Below are 14,078 nucleotides of genomic sequence, written 5' to 3'. Positions count from 1 at the left end.
CCTTTGCTGAGAAACCAAGCACGTTGGTGAAGCTACCCCACTGCCTCACCCTGGGGGCTGCCCAGAACCCGCAGTGCACCCCCCACAGTCCCCACCCACCTCGGGCAAACAGCAAACGGCTCTGAACCTCCCCCTTGACAAGAGCCTGGCAGGGCAGCACCGAGTTGGTGGGGTCCTCCAGCGTCCCCAGAGCTGGCTCAGGGCTTGGTACATTTCTGATTTAATTCTCACAACAGCCCTGTGGCTCGCCTTTTTATACAGACACACCGTCAGTGAGTACGTGCCGGAGCTTAGGCTCGAACCCTGTGGTGAGAATTAGAAGGATAAGTCAGTAGGTATAGATGGGAGGGGTGGACAGGCAGCCACTGGGCAATCTGCCTTTAGGTCACCTGCGCTGGGGTAGGGGCAGGGACACATACTCGGCCACACCCACTCTATGACAGGGTGGGGCTGGGATGTGGAGACAGCAGCCCCAGGAGGTCCTGGCTCCTGGCTTGGGCTTGGGCAGGTCACCCGGATCAGTTGGCTTTCCTCACCTGTAAATTAAGGGAGAGGTCTCAGAGAGCCCCTCTAGCTCTGACAATTCAGAGGATACGGACAAGACCCCAAAGTTATGACAAACCAAGAGTAAACCTTTTGCTTTCTGGGATGTGACACACCTATTAGGAAGGAGTGGGGTTGTTTCCCTGGGGCCAGGGCCAGAACACATTACTCAAGAGGTCCAACCCTCCCAACAGTCAAGAGGGTCATATAAGGTCCCTGGGTGGCACCATTTGCACTCAGCTGGTAACCAAAAGGTTGGCAGTTCAAACCCACCTAGCAGCACTGCAGAAGAAAAAAGCTCTGGTAGTTTACTTCTATAAAGATTAACAACAACAAAAAAAAAAACTCATTGCCATTGAATCAACTCTGGCTCATTGCAACCCTATAGGACAGAATAGGACTGCCCCACAGGCTTTCCAAGGCTGTAATCTTTACAGAAGCACTGCCACATCCTTATCCCATGGAACTGCTGGTGGATTCTGACCACTTCCTCTTTGGTTAGCAGCCGAGCTCTTAACCACGGTGCCACTAGGACTCCTTTCTGTAAAGATTACAGCCTAGAAAACCCTATGGAGCAGTTCCACTTTGTAAGACATGGGGTCTCCATGAGTCAGAATCAACTGGATGGCACAAGACAACAGCCTGCAGGCAGCTGCCTTGCCCATCTGCAGCTGTCCTTCCGTGAACCTTCTCCTGAGGCTTGGTCTGGCCCAGCTACCCAGGCTGCTGGGTCAACCCTGCCCGGCCACTTTGCTGTCTCCAGGAGAAGCAGGAAGAAAAGGAGGAGGTGGGTGGAGGCGAGAGAGGCAGCTGGGCCAGAGCTGCTGGTACAGAAGCACTCGACTAGCTGGGAGCAGAAGTGAACCATGTCCAGCCTGGGGTTGCTGTTCCTGCTCCTGCTCCTGGCCCCATGGCCACCGCGGGCCTCCTCTCTGCCACAGCCAGACACCCCAGAGGTCAAGGCCACCATCACGGGCCTGATCCTCTCCTCACTGGAGCGGGCCACTGTCTTCCTGGAAGAGAGGCTGCCTGAGCTCAACCTGGATGGTGTGGTGGATTTCCGAGTACTGCAAGGTGGATGAGCTTCCTGGCCCCAGACTGGCCCCAGGATCATTGGCTCCAGCCCTGCCCTGCCCCACTCCGAACCCTTGGCGGGATGGGGGTGGGGGGTCCAGTGGCTGCCTGGCATCCGAGTAGCCTGCTTTGGCTCTAAGGAAATGGACAGAGGGGTGACTTTTTCCTCCTGGGTGTCTGGGGCCTGCCTGTCAGCAAAGTCGTAGAAGTAGGAAGGATTTCAAGGCAACATGAGAAAAGATTTGGAAATTGTTATTCCAACGCCCCTTCTGGCATGCCACTAACAAGGCAGGCAGTGGGAGTGCATCCTTCCAATGGACGTTTATGGGACAGCCGCTCCTCTCACAGGAGGGTGGTCCAGGGACCAAACTAGAGACCCTCGAGATGGGTCCCAACCCCAACTTCCTCCACTCCCAGCCAAAGCCACCTGGAGGTTCTGAGAAAACAGTCAAGTGTTTGGTCAGCTTTGAGATCCCTGAGGAGTAGGCTGGAGATGGGCCAAAGCAAACAGGGAGCCGGCACCCCCACCTTGATTGAGCTCCTCCCTGCAGCTGCCTGGGGTTGGTGTTAGCATGTTCGCCAGGCTCTGGGCAGTGGGCGTTCCAAATCACCTATTCTGCATTGGCAGTGGGGTTTCCGCCCACCTGGGAACTCCAGATTCAGCAGGAGGTGGGGCTCCAGGGCAGGTCTACTTCTGTCTCTGGGGCCACATCATGGCTTCACAGCCACATGGCCTTCCCCAAGGTTCCCTCTGGACCCCTGATCTCCCAGGCTGCATCCTGGAAAACCCCAAGACCTACTTATGCCCCTGCCTCCCACCGGCAGGGACCAAGGTGAGGCAAGACAGATGCCCAAACCCATTGCCATTGAGTCAATTCTAACTCATAGCAACCCCATGTGACAGAGTAGAACTGCCCCATAGGGTTTCCTAGGCTGTAAATCTTTATGGAAGCAGACTGCCACATCTTTCTGCCATGGAGCAGCTGGTGGGCTTGAACCACCAACCTTTCAGCTAGCAGTTGAGCACTTAAACACTACACCACCAGGGCTCCTTAATCCAATATGACCTCAACTTAACTTAGATCTCAATTACATCTGCCAAGACCTTATTTCCAAACAAGGTGTCTTAGTTTCTTAGTGCTGCTATATCAGAAATGCCACAAGTGAGTGATTTTAAGAAACAGAAATTTATTTTCTCACAGTTTAGGAGGCTAGAAGTCTGAATTCAGGGTGTCGGCTCTAGGGGAAGGCTTTCTCTGTTGGCTCTGGGGGAAGGTCCTTGTTCCTTGGTTCCCTGGTGATCTTCCTCTGGCTTGCACTTCTCTTCTCCCATATCTGCTTGCTCACTTGCTTGTTTAATCTCTTTTATATCTCAAAAGAGATTGACTTAAGGTATATCATACACTAATCCTGTCTCATTAACATGACAAAGAAAACCCATTCCCAAATGAGATTATAACCACTACCAGGGTTAGTGCTTACAACACATTTTGGGGGACACGGTTCAATCCATAACAGTCACATTCACAGGTACAGCAGTTAGGACTTGGATCTATCTTTCTTGGGAGACACAATTCAACCCATTACAGTAAGTATCATAACTTAGTATGTTTTTTTCCTGAACACATAGCTGAATGAATTAACTGTGTTCCCTCTCAGTGCAGCTCAAAGCCATTCAGGAGGAGTGGGTCAGGGATCCCCTGCTGCGGCCACTGAGCCTGCAAATGGGAAGGCTGGCTGAGAAGCTGGTGGCCCTTCTCCAAAGATCCATTTCCCACCTGAAGCTGAATGACCCCAACTACCTACGAGGTAACCGCACAGGTGGATCCACACTGCTTCAGGAATGTAGGGTCTGGGGGTGTTTACCGAAATAACCTAGTATAGGCTTGTCATGTGCAGGGGAGGGTCAGGATAACCTATAACCACAGGTGGACCCCAGGGAAGGTCCAGTCACCCTTGACTCCAGGTGAAACGGCCCCTCCCACCCCCTCGGAGGGGCTGGAGTGCAGGGAATATGTCTGCCTCATCTATTCAGCTCACCTCCAGGGTTGGAGGCCCTCATCCTAGACTAGTGGTCTGTCCCTTGGGGTGGAATATCTAGAAGGTAGCTGAATTATTTGCACTGCAAAGACTAACGTCTTGCTAGCATATCTCCTGGGCCCTACAATGCTCAGCGTTTCTCTGTCCTCGCCAACCTGGAGTTACACCACAAGAGGCCCCATCCTATAACCCTGCCCTATGTTGTTCCCAGGTAGGAAATGGAATCATTTGCCACCGAGTGGACCCCAACCCTATATGTGTCAGAGTAGAACTGTACTCCATAGGATTTTCAGTGGTTGATTTTCTGGAAAGTAGATCACCAGGCCTTTCTTCTGAGGCACCTCTGGGTGGACCTGAACCTCCAAACTTTCAGTTAGCAGTCGAGTGCTTTAACCATTTATACCACCCAGAGACTCCCAAACCAAAGGAGTCTCCTAATCCTTTTAAATGTCTCAAGCTTCATGGGATACCATGAATCTAGGTAAAGCCAGAAGCCCTGGTGGTACAATGGTTAAGCGTTTGGCTGCTAATCAAAAGGTTGGCAGTTTAAACGCACCAGCCACTCCGTGGGAGAAAGACCTAGCAATCTGCTTCCATAAAGATTACAGCCTTGGAAACCCTATGGGGCAGTTCTGCTCTGTCACACAGGGTTCCTATGAGTCGGAATCCATTCGACACCACAAAACACAACAAGTCAAAGCCTGGCTAGGTGCTGTTCCTGATGATTTAAAAAAAAAAAAAAAATGTAAAGATACTTCCTGAGTGTTTCAAAGGCAAAGGGCTCCCCTTCACGGGGTCAGGAAGCAACTCGGGGCAAGAAATCCAGTTCCTTGGCTCTGAGCCCCAGAGCCTGAAGTGAGGGCGGCTATTAGCCAGTCCACACTTGGATCTGAAACAATAGGGCTGCAACTGGCCCCACCACAGTCCTTCCTGCTGTGGCCCCCTTCCACCCAGGCCTGGTCCCTAATACCAAGGAAACCCCTTGCCCAGGTGTGTATTTTTCATCTTGGCCACTGGGTAGCTGCCCTGCCTCTCCCCACCTTGCCTCTGCTCTCTGCCAGAGTTCCAGCGGACCATCCTGCCCGGGTTCTGGAAGCTTCCCCATGCCTGGACCCGCACCAATGCCTCCATGGTCTACCCCACGTTCGAGACCCAAGACTCCTTCTCGGAGGACCGAGGTGTCATGTGCCTGGTGCAGCTGCTGGGAACCAGGTGTGTTCGGCTGACTCACCCGCTTCCTGCAAGCCCCAAAGTACTCTCCCCATGTCCCAGTGTCTCTGCAAGTCCCCACAGTTAAACCCAAGGTCTGTGCAAAACCAGGCCCAGGTCCCCCAGGAGTCACCGACACCTCCTCTCCTACCCTCTGTCCCGGCCTTCCCCAGTCGGTCCACCACCCAGCAGCCTGCCCGTCTCTACCACCCTTCAGCCCCACCATTGAATCCAGCCTGGCCCTGCCACACCTCCCTCTGAACTCCATCCAGGTTTCCTGACCAGTCTCCATGTCCATCCCTGCCTGGGACTTCACACTTCAACTAGAGAGCTCTTTCCAAAACCACATGCTTATTCTTGGGACAAAGTCCAAACTCCTGCTGCCCTTCTGGGCCCTGCCCAGCCCCCAGCCCCTCTCCTGGGACCCCCTTCAAGTTCTTAAAGCCTCCCTCCCACTTCAAGCCCTTGTCCGAGCTGTCACCTCTACACACAAACACAAACACACACGCACACCACACCTATATTTCATCTGGCATCCCCACTCATGCCCAGCTGGGTGCCTGGAAGGTATTAGGGGCCTGATGACTAGAGACTAGATCATGCTCAGGGAAGGTGTGGGTGGGAATGGGGCAGCTCCTGCCCTCAGATTCCTTGAGGATCTCCTCCTGTAATGGCCTGGAACCTCTTTCCCCAGGAGGGACAGCAGCCAGCCCTGCAGGTTCTCAGACTTCTGCAGAACCCTCATGACCAGGGCCAGCTCCTCAGGCTACTGCCTGTCCCACCAGCTGCTCTACTTCCTCTCTGCCAGAATGGTAAGTGCAGGGTGGCCACGGCCTGTGGAGGGAAGGGAAAGGTGAAAGGGGGCTAATGGTATAAGGAGCTCTGGTGGCACAGTTAAGCGCTCAGCTACTAACTGAAAGGTCAGCAGTTCCAATCCACCAGCTGCCCCACAGAAGACAGACCTGGCCACCTGCTTCCATAAAGATTACAGCCTAGGAAACCCTATGGGGCAGTTTTATGTCTGCCACCTGGTGGGGAGGGAGGGTCACTATCAGTTGGAACCAACTCAACAGCAACAGGTCAATGGCAGTATGGAGTCCCTGGCTGGTACAAGTGGTTACCATGTTTGGCTGCTAACTGAAAGGTTGGAGGTTGAAGCTTTGAGTCCAACCAGAGGCACCTCAGAAGAAAGGCCTGGCAATCTATATCTGAAAAATCACCACTGAAAACCCTACGGAGCACAGTTCTACTCTGACACACATGGGGTCGCCACGAGTTAGAAGTGACTTGACAGCAGCTGGTTAAATGGTGGTGCAGTTTTGTGTGCTACACCCCAGAGAAACAAGCACCTTTTTGGATTTGTGCTTGAGACATCAGGAAGGAGAAGGGAGAATAACCAGTCACAGATCTGCTCCAGTGATGGGGAAAGATTTGTGATTCCATTGGCCTGCAAACCAAATAGATAACTTTGCATCCTGAACTGGATCACAGAGTGTCAGAAAAAAAGGCAAAAAAAGAAAAACCCAAAAACTGTTGCCATCAAGTCAGTTCTGACTCACAGCAACCCTACAGGACAGAGTAGAAGTGCCCCATAGGGTTTCCAAGACTGTAATCTTTACAGAAGTCGACTGCCACATCTTTCTCCAAGAAGCAACTGGTGGGTTTGAACCACCAACCTTTCAGTTAGCAGCCAAGCCCCCAACGACTGTGCCACCAGGACTCCTTACAAAAGGCAATAGAGGGAGTTAAAGAAAATCAACTGGAGAAACTCAGTAAACAAAAACAAATCGAGGACTTAGGACGGCATCTCTGGTAGCCGCTTCCAGTGGATTAACCAAGTCAGGAGTGAGGGGCAGTGGGCTGTCCTCAGCAGTAGCGGCTTGGGAGAGAGTGGCTTGGGAGCAGAGGGAAAGAAGGGAGAGTCCGAAGCATCAACCTTTCCTTGCTTTTTGGGTGATACTTCTCCCCCTTAGGATTTATTGGCAATTTTGACAGTGAAACAGCAAAGGTAACAGTTATGTTAAAACACCAAAGAGGAAACTGGGCTTTTTGTGTGCTTGTTTGTTTTAGCATGACTTTTAAAAAATAAGGTGGAAATTGTTGAGAGGGGGAAAAAAAAAGGAGAGGCCTCAAGTAAGAGGCTGCTCCCAGCCAGCCCAAACCAGGTATCCCTATGGTCTCAGGTGACCTGAGTGCACAGCTCCCCCGTGTGGCCCGCGGGGCCCGGAACGAGGCAGAGAGGAATTGCGGATCGCATCTGGGGCAAAGGGTCTGTCCATGGGGTCCTGTCAACAGAAGCCAGGGTGGTGGTGTCAAGAGCACAACTATGCTAAATAATAATAAGTTTAAAAATATGTATTTCTGCATTTATATATGAAGGAGGCAGAGCTCTATCTTTAAAATTATTAACTGGTGTCTAGAAATTCTTAGCAGAAAAGCAACTTGCTGTTTTTGACAGTTTTTTTTTAATTATATATCCTCAAGCTGCCACAGACCAATTTTTTAATAAAATACAATAAAACTTACTTATAAAGAAATTGAATTATTAGATTCAACAGATAGAAAATGACCGTGACAGCTGGCTATAGATGTTGCTAAAGCCTTCTCTCAATTCCTGTCCTTTTCAAGTCACAGGCCAGGGACCAGCCCCAGCCCTTGGACCACACTTGGAGTAGCATTGAAGGATTTGTCCCAAATCGGAATGTATTGTAGCAGCTAATAGTTTCAGAAGGTGTCCCAGTGTCAGGTATTATGCTGGCCATTTCCTGGGATTCATTTCATCCACCCACATGAGACATCCTCTAGTTCAGCTCCTAGTGGCATCGCCCTTCCCCAGGAGCTCAGAATGCTTAACTCAGCTGGCCAAGGTCATACATCTAGTGAGTGGTGGAGGCGGGACTTGAATTCAGCTCCCTCTGACCCAGAGCTGTTCTCCAGTGATGGAGCCCAAACAAGCTGGGTGTGGTGGTGAGGAAGAAATCCTGAGAAAAAGGGGAAGGCCTGCCCCAAATGCAGCCACCTGCAAGACCACCACACAACTGCACATCTTTCCTTGTAGCAGCTGCAGTGAGTGTCTGTCACTGGTACTGACTTCGTTGTCTCCGGGTGTCTGTCCCCTAGACAGGATGCACAAAAGGGCTGTTCTGTCACAGCCAGCACTACATGGACCTCTTCTGTGCCAACATGATGGATTTGAACTGGAGAGCTGAGGCTGTCAGATACACCTATCCCACCTGGGACATCTTCATGGAAAACAGCGTGCCCCACATTCCTCCCTCAGACAAAGCAGCAGGGCCTCCCTGATCTGGGGCATGCACACGCACACACAAACGCACACATACAGACATGTGCACACAAATGTACACACGTGCACACACACATGCATGTGAACATGGTAGGGCTTCCAAATACAGCAAATAAAAATACCAGATTCCCAGTTGAATTTGAGTTCCAGATAAATATATCCCGAATACTGCATAGGATATACTTACACAGTGAAACCTGTGAGAGCTGGAACTCAATGGGACTGCCTTGTTTTTCCGGGTCTTGCAAGTTTTCCACCTTTGACAGGGTAGTCTTACCACTTTTCTATCACTCATTTTAGTGGAGAATATTTGAGTTGTCCTTCTCTGACAGGTTTCCACCTTACACAGGTTCCAGCTTTCACAGGTTTTACTGTAGTAAAAAATGATCCATTGTTTATCTGAAACTCAAATTTAAAAGGGTGTCCTGTATTTCATCTGGCAGCTCTAACACAGAGGCTGCCTTCACCACCACCATGTGACTGCTGCCTGCCTCCAAAAGGCTGACCCAGTGATGCAGCACTGGACAGACTGACCGGCCAGCTGACTGACAAACAGACCCTGAAAACCTTAGAAATGAGGCCAAAAGGGAGGCCCTGGGTTTAACGCCCAATTAAACTGGAGTTTCGGATTTAACAATGAATTAGTTTTTAGTGTAAGTATGTCCCATGCAATATTTGGGATATACTTATATACTTGCTTGAGTGTCCAAATCCATTTATTGATCCCAACTCTTGAGTAGCTCCAAGCGAGGCCCTAAGCAGGAAGTAGAGCACAAATCCAGGAGTCCCTTGTTGCTAAGGCAGAGCCTTGGGCTGCCTCTTCCAGCCAGTGCGCTGGGTGCCACATGCTCGGCTGCTTGGCCCATGGAGGAGGCGGCAGGTGTTCCATGGTGGCCTTGGGGAGAGGGAGGAAGTGTACCTGGGGAGCAGGCTTGCAGGGGGTCCCCTTGTCTTTACTTCCAGTCATGTTCTGTGGAATTGGCGGATTCATTGACTTCTACAAGCTCCAGTGGCTGGAGGCCATCCTCAGCTGGCAGAAGCCAAGAGAAGGATGCTTTGGGAAGCCTAGTGAGTTCTGCCTCCACCCTGGCTGGGGACAGAAAGGAGCGGAGGGACTGGGCTGCATGTTCCACACCAGGTGGGGAAGGAATGCAGTGTGTTAGGGTCATGGAGAGAGCTTTGTAACAGGCACACACACACAGACAGAAAAGGGCTGGGAGGTTTGGAAGCCAAAATTATGCAGGATAGGACGCCATCTCATTGGAAGACATCTAATTCCCTGGATGTACAATAGCAAATCCATTCATTTACCAAGCATTTACTGCACCTACTATGTGCCAGGCACTATTCTAGGCTCTGGGGATTTGGTGGGGAACGAAATGGACAGAGGGAAAACAGGACCCTGAGGAAAAGAGGCAGAGACCACCTCAACAGGCCCTCAAATAAAAGAGCTGCAGGTTCTGATAACGGCTGTGAAGGAGACAATAGGCAGAGGAAGAGAAGAAGGTTGGGAAGGTTCCTTAGGCAGAGTGTTCAGGGTGGACACCTGGGGGAGGTGATTTACCTGCAGAGAGGCAGAGGGACTAAAGGCATGGCCCCTTTCTAGCTGTGTGACGGGGCAGCTGGGTGTCTGTGGGGTGAGTCGCTTCACCTCTATGAGCCCTAATTTTTCTTGTTTGTAAATAAATAAGCATCATAATATCCACCATCCTAAGCTGGGAGGAAGAGCAGACACAATGTACGTGAAGCTACCAGGCCAATAACCAGCTGCCCTGACTCACAGCACCCCAACGTGTGTCAGAGTAGAACTGTGCTCCATAGAATTTTCAGTGGCTGATTTTGCAGTAGATCACCTGGCCTTTCTTCTGAGGCACCTCTGGGTGGACACAAACCTGCCACCTTTCAGTTACCGGCCAAGCACCTTAACCGTGTGCACCACTCAGGGCCTACAGTGCAGAGGAAGCTCCCAGTAAATCCAATGAGAAGCTCGGGATGCTCAAAGCAGCAGAGCTTTTGAAATAAGATCCCCACCAAACCCACAGCTGTCAAGTCAATTCCAACTCGTAGCAATCATATAGGACAGAGCAGAACTACCCTATAGGGTTTCCAAGGAGAGGCTAGTGGATTTGAACTGCCAACCTTTTTGGTTAACAGCTGAGCTCTTCTTAACCACTGTGCCACCAGGGCTCCTGAAATAAAATAGTCTGTTTTAAATCAGTGGGGTTTATAAAATGCAGATTCTGAGGTCCCCAGCCCTATAGATTCAGCAGGTCAGGGGTGGAGCTGTGGAACCTTCATCTTTAGAAAGCTCCTCCGGTGGTTCTGATGTGGGTAGTGGAGGAATCACAATTTGAAGAACCATCAGGAGACGATACAGTTAGACCAGGTAGAAGGATCTACAGACAGATGTGGGAAGAAGCTTCTGGAAAAACCTCCAGTTACAGAGGAAGACCTGAGTTGCTTCAAGTATTTCTAGAGGGGTGGGAGGTTTAGTGAGTTTGAAAGTCCTTCTCAAGAAGTTGATCTTAGATTCCTCTCCCTGTTCCCCGACATCAGCTCCTGAAGATGACAGATTATCTGAAGCTGCTCAATACCACCAGCATTTTTTAAGAAGAGTAAAGAGGCGAGAAAAACAATTTACAGGTAATGAAAATACCCAAGGGACTTTCATGGCATGAAATGGAGATGCCTAGCAAGGTGGAGGCCTGTGTTCATTTTCTTCCACACACAGTATGGAGTAGAAGGCAGCCCTCAATGGAAGATAGGCCCCAGTATCACTGAAGGGGCATGGATCATGTCTGGGAGGTGGAGGGAAGGGATGTAGTTAGCTGCTGTTGAGTCAGCGCCCGACTCATGGCAACCCCACGTACAAGGAACTAAATGCTGCCTGGTCCTGTGCCAGCCCCATGATTGGTTACAAAGTAGACCATTGTGCTCCATAGGGGTTTTCATTGGCTGATTTTTGAAGGTAGATCACCAGGCCTTTCTTCCTAGTCTCTCTTAGTCTGGACGTTCCATTGAAATCTGTCTACTAGGGTTAACCCTGCTCATATTTGAAATACTGGTGGCATTGCTTCCAGCATCATAGCAACACGCAAGCCACCACAGTATGACAAACTGACAGATGGGTGATGGGAGGCATTTGGGGAGGGGGCATAACCTCCCAAGTGAGGAGGCTGCAGCGGGCTGACGATTATTCTCGAGAAGAGAGCTATTAGCAGGCAACACTCCTAGTAGCTGGAGGATGGCTTCCAGACTCAAGAAAGGGGGTCTGTGAGGGGCATCAACAACATTTATAAGGTCCCAGCAAGCTTGCTGTAGTAATATTCGAGATGCACTTATGAGAGAACGATGTCGAATAAGGGACTGAGGTTGCTGCCCGCAGCCCTCACTGGGGGACTCTCTCTCCCCAGATGGGTGCTCTGCCCACAACACTGGCATGGCAGTTGAAGCCCTGGATGGCTTCCTCTATGTCCTGGCAGAGCACCCCCCAGCTCATGGAAAGCTGCTCCAATTCACACCATCACCACCACACAGCTCCTGAGACGGATGGATCCACACTTGCTGCTCAAAAGATGAAACAGACCTGTTTAGTCCTTTCTTCCTTGGGTCCTAGGGTCCTGTCCTAAGAAAGAAGTAACCCACATATATCATCTCAGGTTGCTGGGGAGCCCGGGTGAGCAGGGAGGGTGGGAGCCTGTCTGGTCCAGGCCCATGGGCTGAGCACCAGCCCCTCCCTCTGTTCCCTGCTGCAGCCTCTTCTCCAACGGGGCTTCCTACTCACCCAAGTCTGGGAATTCTGGGCCTGCTGCTCCATCTGTGGGATTTGCGGGGAGCTCAGGGCCCAGCCCAGACCAGGCCATCCTGGGAATCTGTCTTTTGGGGAATGAATGACCGAAATACCTAGAGACCAGGACAGCCCTCCAAATCATCCATCCCCTATTCCCTTCAGCCAATAGCTGGTGTCATGAGATGAATCATTTCTAATTATAACTAATCACTCACAGTGCTCATCAATGGGTCTGTGGTGTCTTCTTCGGTATGTAAACTCTCGATGTTCAAAGTGTTCTTGCCATGCTGAACTGCGATCTTTTGGTGAAAGCCAGTGCATTTCGACAGTCATGTCCAGCTCCGTCCCTGTCTCCCTAGGGTCATCGGTCTTGGAGAAGTTCTTGTCAAGATCAGGGCTTCAAACTGGTTCATTCTGGTTCAAACCCCTGCTAAGAATTTCTATGTCCACCTACATATACTAAATCAGACTCTGCAGTTTAACAAGATCCTCAGGTGATTCTCACGTATAACAAATTTTGAGAACCACTGCTGTACTAGTGGTTCTCAGAATGGGTCCCTAACCAGCAGCATTAGCATCGCCTGGAAACTTGTTAGAAATGCAAATTCTCAGCAGCCAGAACAAACTAGTTCAGAGCCCCGGTCTAGAAGAATATATTTAGAGTGGGGCTGAGTTCTGAGTTGGGCCTTGTTTCTCAGTCTTTAAGACAACCTTGGACAATCTCTAGATCTCTGATTTGAATCTTCGATCTCATTTAACACAAATTCCACCAGTTAACCAGTTGCCATGAAGTCAGTTCTGACTCATGGTGATTCCATGTGTGTGTCAGAGTAGAACTGTGCTACATGGGGTTTTTGGTGGCTGATTTTTCACATATAGATCAGCAGGCCTTCCTTCTGAAGCACTTCTGTGTAGACTCAAACCTTCAACCTTTTGTTTAGCAGCCAAACATGTTAACCATTTGCACTACCCAGGGGCTCCAAAAGACTCATAAACTGTAGTCATAAAGCCTATTTGTTTGAATGTCAACTATTGGACCTTGCTGAGTGAAAGGATCAGAGGTCTCTGAAAATAACAGTTTAAGTCATGAGCTAGAACTACAGATGTTATCACAGAAGGTGGCCCATACTAAATTTTAGACCCTGTACGGAGAACTCTTCAGAATCATTACATCATATCACATCACAATCATCATTTTACAAGTGGCAGTGTAGCCTAGTGGTTAACAGGGTGGGTTCTGTGCCCAGGCTGCATGAATTTAAATCCCAGCTCCCCCACTTATTAGCTCCATGTCCTTGGGCAAAGTCATTTACTTCTTTGTGCCTCAATTTTCTCATCAGTGAAATGGGGATAATAATAGCACCTACTTCAATATTAGGAGTCCCTGGGTGGCACAAACAGTTAAATGCTTGATTACTAGCAGAAAGGTTGGTGGTTCAAACCCACCTACAGGCACCTTGAAAGACAGGTCTGGTGATCTGCTTCTGAAAAGGTCAGAGCCTTGGAAACCTTACAGAGCAGTTCTACTCTGACACATATGGGGGTGCCATGAGTTGAAATCAAACCTACAGCAACTAACAAAAAACAAAATAAACCCTGTTGCCACTGAGTCAAATTCGACTCATAGCAGCCTTACAGGACCGGGTAGAACTGCCCCAAAGGGTTTCCAAGGCTGTAAATCTTTATAGAAGCAAACCGTCACACCTTTCTCCTTTGGAGCAGCTGGTGGGTTTGAACCACTGACCTTCTGGTTAGCAGCCAAGCACTTAAACCATTGTGCCACCAAGGCTCCAACTAACAACAACGTCAACATTACTTCTACTGCTGAGAGTTATCTTTGTGACGTACTGAGAACAGTACCTGTAACCTAGTAAGTGCTAGTTAAGTGCTGCCTCTTGCCATAATGGTGATGGTGTCATACACAGTGGAGCTTATCCAGGTCTTCCCTTGTGTTCTGACTCAGGAGGAGGTATCTAAATGTGTTACTTGGACCTCTGACACTAGTTTAGTATTTGAGAAAGTACCTTCTGGAGCCATATTCCAGATTTAGGTGCTGATTGTGATGCTATCATGGTCTATGCACAGAAAGGCATCAAAATTAGACTCCGAGGTAGAAAA

At 49.9% G+C, this 14,078-nt stretch overlaps 1 protein-coding gene across 1 annotated transcript; it reads left to right on the top strand.

Moving 5' to 3' along the window:
• Positions 1-1,391: 1,391 nt before the first annotated feature.
• C12H16orf89 (chromosome 12 C16orf89 homolog) lies at positions 1,392-11,870 on the top strand. The gene is made up of 8 exons (XM_003417636.3): positions 1,392-1,617; positions 3,277-3,426; positions 4,719-4,869; positions 5,561-5,678; positions 7,987-8,122; positions 9,134-9,238; positions 10,727-10,813; positions 11,584-11,870. The coding sequence occupies exons 1-8, from the start codon at positions 1,410-1,412 to the stop codon at positions 11,712-11,714; spliced, it is 1,086 nt and encodes a 361-aa protein (XP_003417684.1). The 5' UTR covers positions 1,392-1,409; the 3' UTR covers positions 11,715-11,870.
• The last annotated feature ends 2,208 nt before the right edge of the window (positions 11,871-14,078 follow it).

This window comes from Loxodonta africana, chromosome 12 (assembly GCF_030014295.1).
Source record: "Loxodonta africana isolate mLoxAfr1 chromosome 12, mLoxAfr1.hap2, whole genome shotgun sequence".
NCBI classification, from domain to species: domain Eukaryota; kingdom Metazoa; phylum Chordata; class Mammalia; order Proboscidea; family Elephantidae; genus Loxodonta; species Loxodonta africana.
Note: the sequence above shows the minus strand (reverse complement) of the source record. Positions and strands in the feature narration are given on the sequence as shown.

Coding starts and splice junctions, on each gene's coding strand:
- C12H16orf89 (XM_003417636.3), top strand. CDS start 1,410: ATGTCCAGCCTGGGGTTGCTGTTCCTGCTCCTGCTCCTGGCCCCATGG. Junction 3,427..4,718: donor TGACCCCAACTACCTACGAG/GTAACCGCACAG, acceptor GCTCTCTGCCAG/AGTTCCAGCGGACCATCCTG. Junction 9,239..10,726: donor AGGATGCTTTGGGAAGCCTA/GTGAGTTCTGCC, acceptor CCCCGACATCAG/CTCCTGAAGATGACAGATTA.